Below are 11,079 nucleotides of genomic sequence, written 5' to 3'. Positions count from 1 at the left end.
TGAAAAAAAACTAAAATGACATCATAATAATAGTTGTATAATAGTTTTGATATTTAATAATAATATAAAGATTATATATACAGTATATTTAAATATTGCATACAATCGTTATGTGTATACAGTAAGTGTTGGCTATAATCAACCTTGAATAAATAAATAAGCATAATTGCACTTGGTGCATTAAATGTCCCAAAGTTATCATCACATGGTATTGAGTGCAATAATAATTACGGTATAAAATTTAGTAATATTTAAAGCAAATATTAATATTACGATAAACTATTTTATTGAACGAAATCATTTTGACATCACTTTTCTAGTTTTGTTTCACAAATAGATATATAAATATCGTTTTCAATTCAATCTTAAATTATTTATTTATAGTTATTTGTAATAAATATTAAATGACTAACTTTATATTTATTGCTATTTTCAATTAATTATCTTTAAATAAAAGTGAATTAAACAATATATGATTTAATAAGTGATTTTTTAAAAATATACTAAGCTTTATATATTTTTTAAAAAAATAATTTTTAATTATTGTGTATAACAATCGGATAATTAATATTATAACACAATTATGGATTTTAGTAAAATAACAGAGATTACTGATGAGGATAGATCTAAATTACATGATTTATGTAAATCATATCTATCGGACAAATGGCTGGACGTTAAAACCGATGAATTAATTATTAAACCGATTGCGTTAGTATTATTGTTTGTTATAACAAAAATAAGCAACAAACTTAAAAATTATTTAAGTATTGAAAATAATTTTTTGCGTTTTTTTTTTAAAAAAAACTAGCGCTGGATTTGTTAATAAGATATACTACTGTGCACTTCCCGACAATGTCGACCAAACAGCCAAAGTTATGGTACGATATGAAAATGAGGAGATCTCTAAAATGGCCGGAATCAACCCTGTTAGCACACTGTCCATAGCACTGGTACTATCGCTTAGTAATATATCACCCGATATTTTAGGTGCTTTTCCCGGCGGTACTATTATTCAATATATTGAAGTAATTATTAATATACTATTTATTACGTTTTTTTTTGCTAAATTAATTAATATTTTTATTTAACAAATTATTAACAAATTTATTTAATAGAGTCGCTATTGGGAAAAGAAAGATGATTTTAACGACAAATCGGTGGCACAATTGGCACAAAAGTTGGCAAAACTGCACTCAACAACCACACCGATTGCTAAACAGCCGCGCAATTTGAAGGAAATGTATGAAAAGTTTGTCACTCAAGAGTTTAAGGATGAGATCCGAAAGGGAATTATTAGCAAACAGGCCGTCGACAGCAATCTGAAGACATTTCAAGAAGTGGATGTATTGGATGAATACATCTGGTTATTGGATTTGGTGACCAAACAAAAAAGTCCTATTGTTTTCTCGCACAACGATTTTAATCGTAGAAATATTTTAGTAAAAGACACAATTGTTAACAACAATCAAGAATTAGAAATTTATTTAATTGATTTTGATTGGAGTTGTTATGGTATGAGAGGTATTGATTTGGGCCAATATTTTTGCGGTTGGGCTCAAGTGGAGACCGATTTCGGTGACGGCCCTATTCCTACTGACCAACAAATGTCAGTATTTATTGATGCATATATGGCCGAAATGTCGCAACTGGTTGGCAATGATTATCTAAAACAAGCGGTCAATTCACGGGAAAAGGTCATAAAAGAGGCCAAAATCTTCACACTATATGCTTATATGAAAGATGTTATGTATTTAGTGTTTTCAACGATTCAAAGTAAAAGCACCGATAATTTGGTAATTATTAAAAAAATATTAACTAATATTAATTTATTTATAAATATTATAAACACTTAACGATAATTGTTTTTTTATATTTTATTTTTTTAGCCAAAAGCTGAAGTGAGATTCAATATGTTTATGAATTTGAAAAAACAGATTTTAAAAGAATATAATAATATTAATTAATCAATTTATTGTGTAGTTATTTAAATAATTTTTAAACAATATTTTTAAAGATATTTATAATACCATTTTAAGAATGTGTTAAATTTAGTATTTTATTACTAAATAATTTTTTAATCATTAATAAAATTTTTACTTTATTGTAATAAACATAAAAGTTAATTTTAAAACAGTCATTATTAAAATAAAATATTGTTAAAAGTGCTTAATTAATAAATTAGTTTGTAAATTAATTAAAGTAAGTAATTTATAAAGTTAAAAACATATTCAATATATTAATTAATATATCACATAAAATAACTATATCTATAAATTATATTATATATTTATAATATATTTATATATATTGTTAAAAAACAAATTTTGATAATATTTTTCATTTAATTTTGATAAATATATTCAATTAACATTTTTTTGGATAATTTATTGCTTAATAAAAAAGTCAACCGACATATTGGCGGCAATGTGTCCGCCATCAACCAATAGTGTAGTGCCAGTTACAAACCCAGAGTGACTACTGGCCACATAGGCCACAGCATTGGCTATATCTGCCGGTTCACCGCAACGACCGACAGGATATTGTTGACATTGATTCCAAGTGGTCTCTTCTTCCTCGTCGGTCAACTGTAACATTGCATTGAAAAAGTTTGTACGAATAATACCAGGACTTGAAATATTTGAAAATAATTATAAAAAAATTAATACTTATTATTATTTAAAACTTATTTCTTAGTACTGTATAATATATGTGAATAATTATAAAACAATGTTTTTTATGAACTTTTTATAATTACTTGATAGCATTAACTCGTATGCCTTTAGGACCCAACTCATAGGCGGCACATTTGGTAAACATATTTAGACCAGCTTTTGTAATACAGTAAGGGGAAAAATTTTTGGCCTAGATCATTTAGAGGTAAATTAATTAAATTTATAATTAAATTTGTAATAACATTTAAATATATATATATATATATATATTAATAAATACAAACTGCTATATGACCGCAAATACTAGACATGTTAACGACATTGCCTTTTGTTAACTCGAGATACGGTACGCATAGGTTTGTTAGTATTACTATTGAATTGAGATTTGTTTCAATGATGGCCCGATAATTGTCTACAAATTGCGATTCACCCAATGGACTGGGAATACCATACCCAACATTGTTAACCAAAATGTCTAACTTTCCAAACGATTCAATTGTTTTGTTAACGAGTCGATGAAGATCTTCATTTTTGGTGACATCGGCCACAATATCTAATATTTTATTGCCATTGACCGCCAAATCGGAGCACTCTTTGGACACTTTTGCAACATTATCGGTATTACGACCCGTGACCACTACGTTGGCACCTGATTTGGTAAATAGTTTGGCAATTTCGGCTCCGATACCCGAACTGCTGCCAGTGATTAATACAACATTACCACTAAAGTCAAGTTGTAGTGTCATTTTTTTTAATTATCAACTTTTTATATATCAAATGCAATTTTGCAATAATATATAAATTTTAATTTTTAATATTTCAGATTTTAATTAAAATGTGTGATTTAATATACTGTATATTGTATAAATATTTATACTAAATATAGACAGTAAGTAAATCAATCAATTTGACAGTTATTCATATAAATTTATAAAAGTATTGAATATTTATAAATTATAAAACAACTTTACATTATATATAGATATATATTGTGTGATAAAAATAAGAAATTATTATATAAATAATTGATTAGAAAATTCATCTATGAACTTTTGCGCAATAATTTACATTAAAATTGTTTAATATTTTTTTTTGTTTCTAATTAAATCTATAAGTCTTTTACTAGGAATTAAGTTATTAAATACTGTATAATATAAAGGTTAACATACTGTATGTAAGCAACAAACTTTAATTTAGTCAATTAGTTAAAACAGTTAATAATTGATAATATAATTACGGTATAATATACGATATGTAATATAATAAAATATATTTCTGTATATATAAAGTTGTTTATATAAAACTAATTAATAAATTTTTTTATATTAATTTAATATTTAAATAAAAAATATTTCAATATACTTTTTTTCTTTACAAAAATTATAAAATAATAATATCTTATCTCTAATTTAATTAACATTTATAGCATAATTAAATCAATAATTATAAATATTTTGTATAAACTGAATACTAGTTTTAAAATATTAATTATTGTAATTTTAATTTTTAATATTAACTAATTTTTGGATAATTTTAGGCAAATGTAGTTTAATGTCATCAGTTTGTAAGCGCTATAATTAATAATTTATTATTATATATCAAATTTCATTTAATTATTTTTTATTAACCAAGTTTTCGATAATTTTAGGCAAATGTTGTTTACTTTTATCAGTTAGTATGCGTTTCGATATTTTTCGTAATTTATTATTCATATCATTATCATTAAGAAGTTTATGGATAGCATTTAGTAACTGTTGCTCAGAGCACTGGTAGGCATCCAATCTGACTCCAAATCCCATTTCATCGACTCTCTGTGCGTTGTCGTGTTGGTCAACAAACAATGGCATTACAATCATTGGTTTACCAAAATAGAAAGCTTCGGTAAATGTATTGTTACCGCCGTGTGTAATGACCAGATCCACAATTGGCATTACCTGTATCTGTGGCAATACCTTTTCGCCGTACATATTGTCTGGTAAATCATAATCCAGATAACCGGGTCCTTTAGAGACAATGAATCTATTGGGAGATTTGGACAAAATGCTGACCAATCTTGTCATAAGCTGGACATCTGCGCCACCCATTGTTCCCATAGAAAAGTAAATCAATTTACCCGGCTTATTTTTCAATTGCTCCGGTACTTCAAACGTCAAGTGCCGATCTTTGCGTTGAAATGTATCGAAACGGATCCAATTGGGTGGCAGTGGACGCAAATCAAGATAATCGAGTTCCAGTGGATAGGCATATATGTTGAGATATTTTGAATGATTTACATATAAATCGGAATTTAATGGTTCGACACCTCTTGAAATAAGATAATTATTGAACTTTTCCCTCAGCGGTTGTTTTGCCAAATTTGAAGTCAACCGAAAAGCCTCCCATTCTTTAAGATGTCCTTTTGCTGGTAAACCTATTTTTATTTATATTTAGTTCAACATTAATTTATATCATATTATTAAATTAAAAAAACTACAAAAATATGTATAGAATTTTAAACTAAATAAGTAATTAGTATATAAACTATACCGGATGCTTGAGGGGGTGTTCTCGGATCGTCAATATTAAAAAGTGGATTTAAACTGCATATCTGTATCCATGGTATACCTGACCGGATCACTGATGGTATTATGAGAATCTGATCGATGAATATTACATCCGGTCTAAGCTTAGGTATCAGTTCTTCCAGTTTTCTGTCCAAATATTGACCTCTTTCTATGAAAAACGGCAGTGTATTTACATAGAAATTGATGTGATTCTCCAGTGTTGTCAATCCGGGACAAATGATGCCATCCCTAACAAACCTTTCGGCAAAACTCTTAGCCGGATCTGAGTGTTGTTCAAATATTTCGGACGACATCACCACCTCATCGATACCATAGTTAACTAACTTTCCTTTCCATTGATCAGTGATAACAAATGTACATTTGTGTCCGCTTTGCATCAGTTCCTCTGCTATACCTATTGATGAGTTCATGTGTCCCACGGCATCCAATGGTGCAAATAGACAGTGTAACTGAACCGGCATTGTATTATTTAAAGCTATTAATAAAAATATTATGTTTTGACTAATAAAATTAATTGACTCTAATTACTGAGTAATTTATTTGTAAATATTAATACTTTATATGCTTAAATATTAGTATATAATGTTATATAACAGATATAAATCTATTTTATCATTTGAACATTAATTAAATAAATAAATATTTATTATTAGTTAAAATTAAACATTTAATTTATAATTTAATTTATTTTGACAATATTTGTCAATTTTCTAATATTATCTGTTAATTATCTATTTTGACCCTTCATTTAAACATATAGAAGTTTTATGTCAATCAATATACTGTATATGATATAAAAACATTGATAATAGAAAAATATAAAAAAAAAATTTAAGCCATACATCAATAATATATAATTATTGTTTTATATTAAAATCTTTTGATAATTTGAGAAAAAAAATCAATAGACTAAATGCATTTTGATAGTTAGTTTATGTAAAGTTTAATTAAAATTTATTAATTTTTATTTTATATTATTTAAAAAATTATTAGAATAATCAAATAAGTTAATTGATATTTATATAAATAATATAATATAAGTAAAAAAGTAATTTATGTAATTACGGTAAATAAAAAAAATCATAGTTTAAAATATATTTTATTTAATATTAAAATAAAATATTCACTTTAATGAGTAAATACTATTGTATTTATTATTAATTTTTATTGACCAAGTTTTCGATAATTTTAGGCAAATGTTGTTTACTATTATCAGTTTGTATGCGCTTTGATATCTCTCGTAACTTATTATTCATATCTCTATCATTTAATAGTTTATGGATAGCATTCAACAACTGCTGCTCTGAGCACTGGTAGGCATCCAATCTGACTCCAAATCCCATTTCATCGACTCTCTGTGCGTTATCGTGTTGGTCAACAAATAATGGCATTACAATCATTGGTTTACCAAAATAGAAAGCTTCTGTAAATGTATTGTTACCGCCGTGTGTAATGACCAGATCCACAATTGGCATCACTTGTATCTGTGGCAACATCTGTTCGCCGTACATATTGTCTGGTAAATCATAATCCAGATAACCGGGTCCTTTAGAGACAATGAATCTATTGGGAGATTTGGACAAAATGCTGACCAATCTTGTCATAAGCTGGACATCTGCGCCACCCATAGATCCCATAGAAAAGTAAATCAATTTACCCGGCTTATTTTTCAATTGCTCCGGTACTTCAAACGTCAAGTGCCGATCATAGCGTTGAAATGTATCAAAACGGACCCAATTGGGTGGCAGTGGACGCAAATCAAGATAATCGAGTTCCAGTGGATAGGCATATATGTTGAGATATTTTGAATGATTTACATATAAATCGGAATTCAATGGTTCAACACCTCTTGAAATAAGATAATTATTGAACTTTTCCCTCAGCGGTTGTTTTGCCAAATTTGTTATCAACCGGAATTCCTCCCATTCCTTTATATTATTACCATTAGATGGTAAACCTGTATTTACATTTTAAAAAATATTTTATTTTGTATTAAAAGAATAATGATTATGCAAATAATCAATTTTATAGATTTAATATAGTATTTATTTTTTATGTATTCAGTATAATACAGTATATTAATTATATACTGTATTTATATTTATTTTAATATAAAGTACCGGATGATTGAGGAGGTGTCCTCGGATCGTCAATATTAAAAAGTGGATTTAAACTGCAAACCTGTACCCATGGTATACCCGACCGAATTACCGACGGTATATTAAATACTTGATCCAAAATTATGATATCCGGCTTAAGCTTCGGTATCAGATCTTCTAGTCTTTCATCAAAATACTGTAATCTTTCGATGAAAAATGGTAATGTATTTACCCAAAAACTGATGTGATTTTCTACTATTGATTTTGACTGACCCAATGTCCCATCTCTTATCAATCTTTCGGCAAAAGACTTGGCCGGATCTGAGTGTTGTTCATATATTTCGGACGACAGCACCATCTCATCGATACCATACTTAACTAACTTTCCTTTCCATTGATCAGTGATAACAAATGTACATTTGTGTCTGCTTTGCATCAGTTCCTCTGCTATACCTATACATGAGTTCATGTGTCCCACGGCATCCAATGGTGCAAATAGACAGTGTAACTGAGCCGGCATTGTATTATTTAAAGCTATTAACAAAATATTTGTTTTGACTAATAAAATTAATTTTATTTAATTACTGATTATTTATTTGTAAATATTAATACTTTATATACTGTATTATAAATTATAATGTTATAAAACAGAAATAAATCCATTTTATCATTTAAACATTAATTAATTAAATAAATAGTAATCAATATATTTATTATTAGTTAAAATTAAACATTTAATTTATAATTTAATTTATTTTGACAATATTTGTTAATTTTCTAACATTATCTTCTAATTAGCTATTTTGACCCTTTATTAAAAATGTAAACGTTTTATGTCAATCAATATACCTAATTATTTTAGTTAATTTATATTTATCATATAGTTTAATTGAATTTATATATAAAGAAAAAATTAACATTTTAGTTTATAAAATAGTATATTATTATTTATTTGAAAAATTAAAATATGAAATAGAAAAATTATGATAAAACTATCTTATATTGAATATCAATAGTAGCTTAATTGGTACTGAAAATGCACTTAAAACTAAAATTGATAAAATTTTAATGATAAATACTACTTATTTATATATAAAATATTGATATATTAATAAACTTACTGATTGAATGCTTCAAAAACAAATTAATTACTGTTCAATAAAATTAAAACACGTCTTATTACAAAATATTTTTAGAAAAAAAACTAAATAATTAATTTTATTTAAGTTTTTTTATAAAAGATATATTGTTAACTTAATACAATTATGGCTAATACTGACAATAATAACAAAAGTGATATTACAGTTGAGTTAAGATCACAATTGTCTGAATTGTGTAAAACCTATTTAAAGGACGGTTGGACTACAGTTAATGAAAATTCATTAGTTATTAAGCCAATCACGTAAGTCATATAAGTCTATTGTTTTTTTCTTTATTGAAATAATTGATGTGATGATGACTTTTCATTTACATTTATTTAAAAAATTTAATTATTTTATAAATATTTTTTTCATGATTATTTGTGTAGAGCTATAAAAATGTAAATAAAAAATAAACCTTCATAAAATTTTGTTTAGCTTTCATTATATTGTAATAATTATATACTTACATATTTTTAATTTATAAAATTTTGATTTTATTTATCATAAAATTTTGATTTTTGTAAGAAAATTAAATATATAATTAATTATAATTTTTATTGTTTAATTTTATAAGAAAAGTTAAATGAAAAAATATTTAGTTATTATTATTATAACTTTAATAATAATAGAAAAAGGATTATTAGTAATTAAATAATCATTATTTTTATAACTAAAAATTTTTAATTTTGTGATGATTTAAACATCATCAGCTCCCCTACCGTTAACAATCATTCCCTACAAAGTATACTTTATAATACAAGTCAATTATGAATACATTTAATTATAAATATTTATTAAAATTAATTATGTTTAACTTATTTTATATAATGTTTACTTTATCAAATAATATATCAAATCATATAAATTGTATAAAGTCTCATTTTAACAGTTATAATATATTTTAATTAATTATTAATTGTCTAATATACTGTAATTATTAAATACATATAATTCATCGACTATTGTAATATAATTATCAATAAATCAGAGTTTGAAGTTTAAAAAAAGTTTAAAAATATAATCATTAATTACTAGTAAGTGTAAGCCTTAGGTGAAGCAGAGTTTGGATATTATTCCGGTTCTCCGGATCAGTCATTCCGATGCTCCGATAGAAGGCTCCCAAATACTACATACGATATACAGCGCAGTTACCAGTGACCAGAGCCCGAATAACCCATTCATATATGCTGTGACGAAATTAATAAGCCTATCCAATTATACCGTTACGCTTAAATAGTCTTCATATAGAAACCCGTACAGTAATTACGTCACAGTTCCTATCATACATACTCCGCATTGCTTAATGCTTCGTAGTTATCTTTACGGGCTATTTGACGGTAAACCTTAAACCCGAACCGTCACAATTTACTTTATTATATTATAATTAATGTTATTAACAAATAAGTTATAAGTTTAATAATTAGATAATAATATTACTGTATATATTAGAAATATTTTATATTGATAAGTCATAAATTAATATTTTAACTTAAGATAATGATACATAAAGCATAAATACAATTAATACAATAATGTATAGACTGTTATATATGCTAAATTTCTAAAATAAAATTTTAAAAAATAGATTAATAAACATAATATACAAACACTAATTTATAATTTTATTTTTTATAAGGTTCAATACAAATATAAAGTTCAATTATTACAAAATTATTACAACTTTTAATGCAGCGGATCAGTACATGTTATACATAGTTTAATAAAAATAAATAACTAAATTGCTATTAATTTATCGAAATAACTAACTTAGTGAACTAAAATAAGTTTTAAAATAAAAATATATATTTTATACTATTTTTTAAGTTAATAATCCTCTGGGCGCCTCATTTTGTTTAATTAATATAATTAATAAAAATTTAATTACATATAGAAAAATACAGAAACAACACCTAAAGTAGTTTAAATATACTTGTTATACGTAAACTAATAAAATATATACAAATATTTTTATAAAAACTAATAGTATGGTTATGATTAATAAACACTAACTATATAGTAAACATAATATCTATTGGTAAATTAAATAACTAAATAAAATGTTGAATATAAATCATTTAACTGAACAATAGATTTAACACCAGTTAACATTAACTCTACGGAAAATGTTGGTTTTCTTTTACCGCCGTAATCGATGATCAGTAATGGAAATCTTTGCGGGTCATAGTATGCCTTAAAACCAATGAAAGACGCAAAGTTACCCAAATTTACAGTACATTTGAGTGAAAATGTGGTAACAATGTTAGTGACAGTCACTTTGTTGAGTTGGACATCATAGCCGAGTTTTTGAATCAGTCGAGCAAATCTTCTAATGGCAACTCTTCCGCTGGCAATCGAGTTAGTACCGACGCATATGAGTTTATCCGATTGATACATCATTATGGTTGACTTAGGTTTTCTCAAGCGTACAATAAGGCGGACAAATTTATTATTATCAAAAACAAAAACAGATTATTAAGACAATTAGTTATTTTAGATAAATTCAAAACTTTATTGGTTATAAACAAATTAGCCGTTAGGGATACATTTGTAATATTTAAATCATTTAACAACATTTTCATAGGCTATTATTTTGAACTAC

General features: G+C 25.7%; 5 protein-coding genes across 5 annotated transcripts; 1 reads left to right on the top strand and 4 right to left on the bottom strand.

Moving 5' to 3' along the window:
• Window positions 1-568: 568 nt before the first annotated feature.
• On the top strand, window positions 569-1,967 carry LOC128955880 (choline kinase alpha-like). The gene is made up of 4 exons (XM_054301558.1): window positions 569-711; window positions 812-1,028; window positions 1,119-1,796; window positions 1,890-1,967. Exons 1-4 carry the CDS (start codon window positions 584-586, stop codon window positions 1,965-1,967), a joined length of 1,101 nt encoding a protein of 366 aa, XP_054157533.1. The 5' UTR covers window positions 569-583.
• A 418-nt stretch (window positions 1,968-2,385) lies between these two features.
• LOC128955425 (17-beta-hydroxysteroid dehydrogenase 14-like) lies at window positions 2,386-3,499 on the bottom strand. Its single transcript, XM_054301094.1, has 3 exons — window positions 2,960-3,499; window positions 2,759-2,865; window positions 2,386-2,631 (listed from the first exon to the last, which is right to left on the bottom strand). The coding sequence occupies exons 1-3, from the start codon at window positions 3,419-3,421 to the stop codon at window positions 2,388-2,390; spliced, it is 813 nt and encodes a 270-aa protein (XP_054157069.1). The 5' UTR covers window positions 3,422-3,499; the 3' UTR covers window positions 2,386-2,387.
• Window positions 3,500-4,288: 789 nt separating this feature from the next.
• Window positions 4,289-5,766, bottom strand: LOC128955879 (NDP-glycosyltransferase YjiC-like). Its single transcript, XM_054301557.1, has 2 exons — window positions 5,202-5,766; window positions 4,289-5,085 (listed from the first exon to the last, which is right to left on the bottom strand). Exons 1-2 carry the CDS (start codon window positions 5,698-5,700, stop codon window positions 4,289-4,291), a joined length of 1,296 nt encoding a protein of 431 aa, XP_054157532.1. The 5' UTR covers window positions 5,701-5,766.
• Window positions 5,767-6,396: 630 nt separating this feature from the next.
• Window positions 6,397-8,511, bottom strand: LOC128955878 (NDP-glycosyltransferase YjiC-like). The gene is made up of 3 exons (XM_054301556.1): window positions 8,460-8,511; window positions 7,360-7,872; window positions 6,397-7,196 (listed from the first exon to the last, which is right to left on the bottom strand). Exons 2-3 carry the CDS (start codon window positions 7,856-7,858, stop codon window positions 6,397-6,399), a joined length of 1,299 nt encoding a protein of 432 aa, XP_054157531.1. The 5' UTR covers window positions 7,859-7,872; window positions 8,460-8,511.
• A 2,009-nt stretch (window positions 8,512-10,520) lies between these two features.
• LOC128955877 (TATA-box-binding protein 2-like) lies at window positions 10,521-10,874 on the bottom strand. The gene has a single exon (XM_054301555.1). The coding sequence runs from the start codon at window positions 10,872-10,874 to the stop codon at window positions 10,521-10,523; it is 354 nt and encodes a 117-aa protein (XP_054157530.1).
• Between the last annotated feature and the right edge of the window lie 205 nt (window positions 10,875-11,079).

Source organism: Oppia nitens, unplaced genomic scaffold, assembly GCF_028296485.1.
Source record: "Oppia nitens isolate AA-2021 unplaced genomic scaffold, nextdenovo-longstitch-racon4-pilon3 scaffold2_pilon_pilon_pilon, whole genome shotgun sequence".
Classification (NCBI taxonomy): Eukaryota; Metazoa; Arthropoda; class Arachnida; order Sarcoptiformes; family Oppiidae; genus Oppia; species Oppia nitens.
Note: the sequence above shows the minus strand (reverse complement) of the source record. Positions and strands in the feature narration are given on the sequence as shown.

Coding starts and splice junctions, on each gene's coding strand:
- LOC128955880 (XM_054301558.1), top strand. CDS start 584: ATGGATTTTAGTAAAATAACAGAGATTACTGATGAGGATAGATCTAAA. Junction 712..811: donor TTAATTATTAAACCGATTGC/GTTAGTATTATT, acceptor AAAAAAAACTAG/CGCTGGATTTGTTAATAAGA. Junction 1,797..1,889: donor GTAAAAGCACCGATAATTTG/GTAATTATTAAA, acceptor TTATTTTTTTAG/CCAAAAGCTGAAGTGAGATT.
- LOC128955879 (XM_054301557.1), bottom strand. CDS start 5,700: ATGCCGGTTCAGTTACACTGTCTATTTGCACCATTGGATGCCGTGGGA. Junction 5,086..5,201: donor AACACCCCCTCAAGCATCCG/GTATAGTTTATA, acceptor AAATAAAAATAG/GTTTACCAGCAAAAGGACAT.
- LOC128955877 (XM_054301555.1), bottom strand. CDS start 10,874: ATGTATCAATCGGATAAACTCATATGCGTCGGTACTAACTCGATTGCC.
- LOC128955878 (XM_054301556.1), bottom strand. CDS start 7,858: ATGCCGGCTCAGTTACACTGTCTATTTGCACCATTGGATGCCGTGGGA. Junction 7,197..7,359: donor GACACCTCCTCAATCATCCG/GTACTTTATATT, acceptor ATGTAAATACAG/GTTTACCATCTAATGGTAAT.
- LOC128955425 (XM_054301094.1), bottom strand. CDS start 3,421: ATGACACTACAACTTGACTTTAGTGGTAATGTTGTATTAATCACTGGC. Junction 2,866..2,959: donor GTATTTGCGGTCATATAGCA/GTTTGTATTTAT, acceptor TAAATGATCTAG/GCCAAAAATTTTTCCCCTTA. Junction 2,632..2,758: donor ATACGAGTTAATGCTATCAA/GTAATTATAAAA, acceptor AAATATTTCAAG/TCCTGGTATTATTCGTACAA.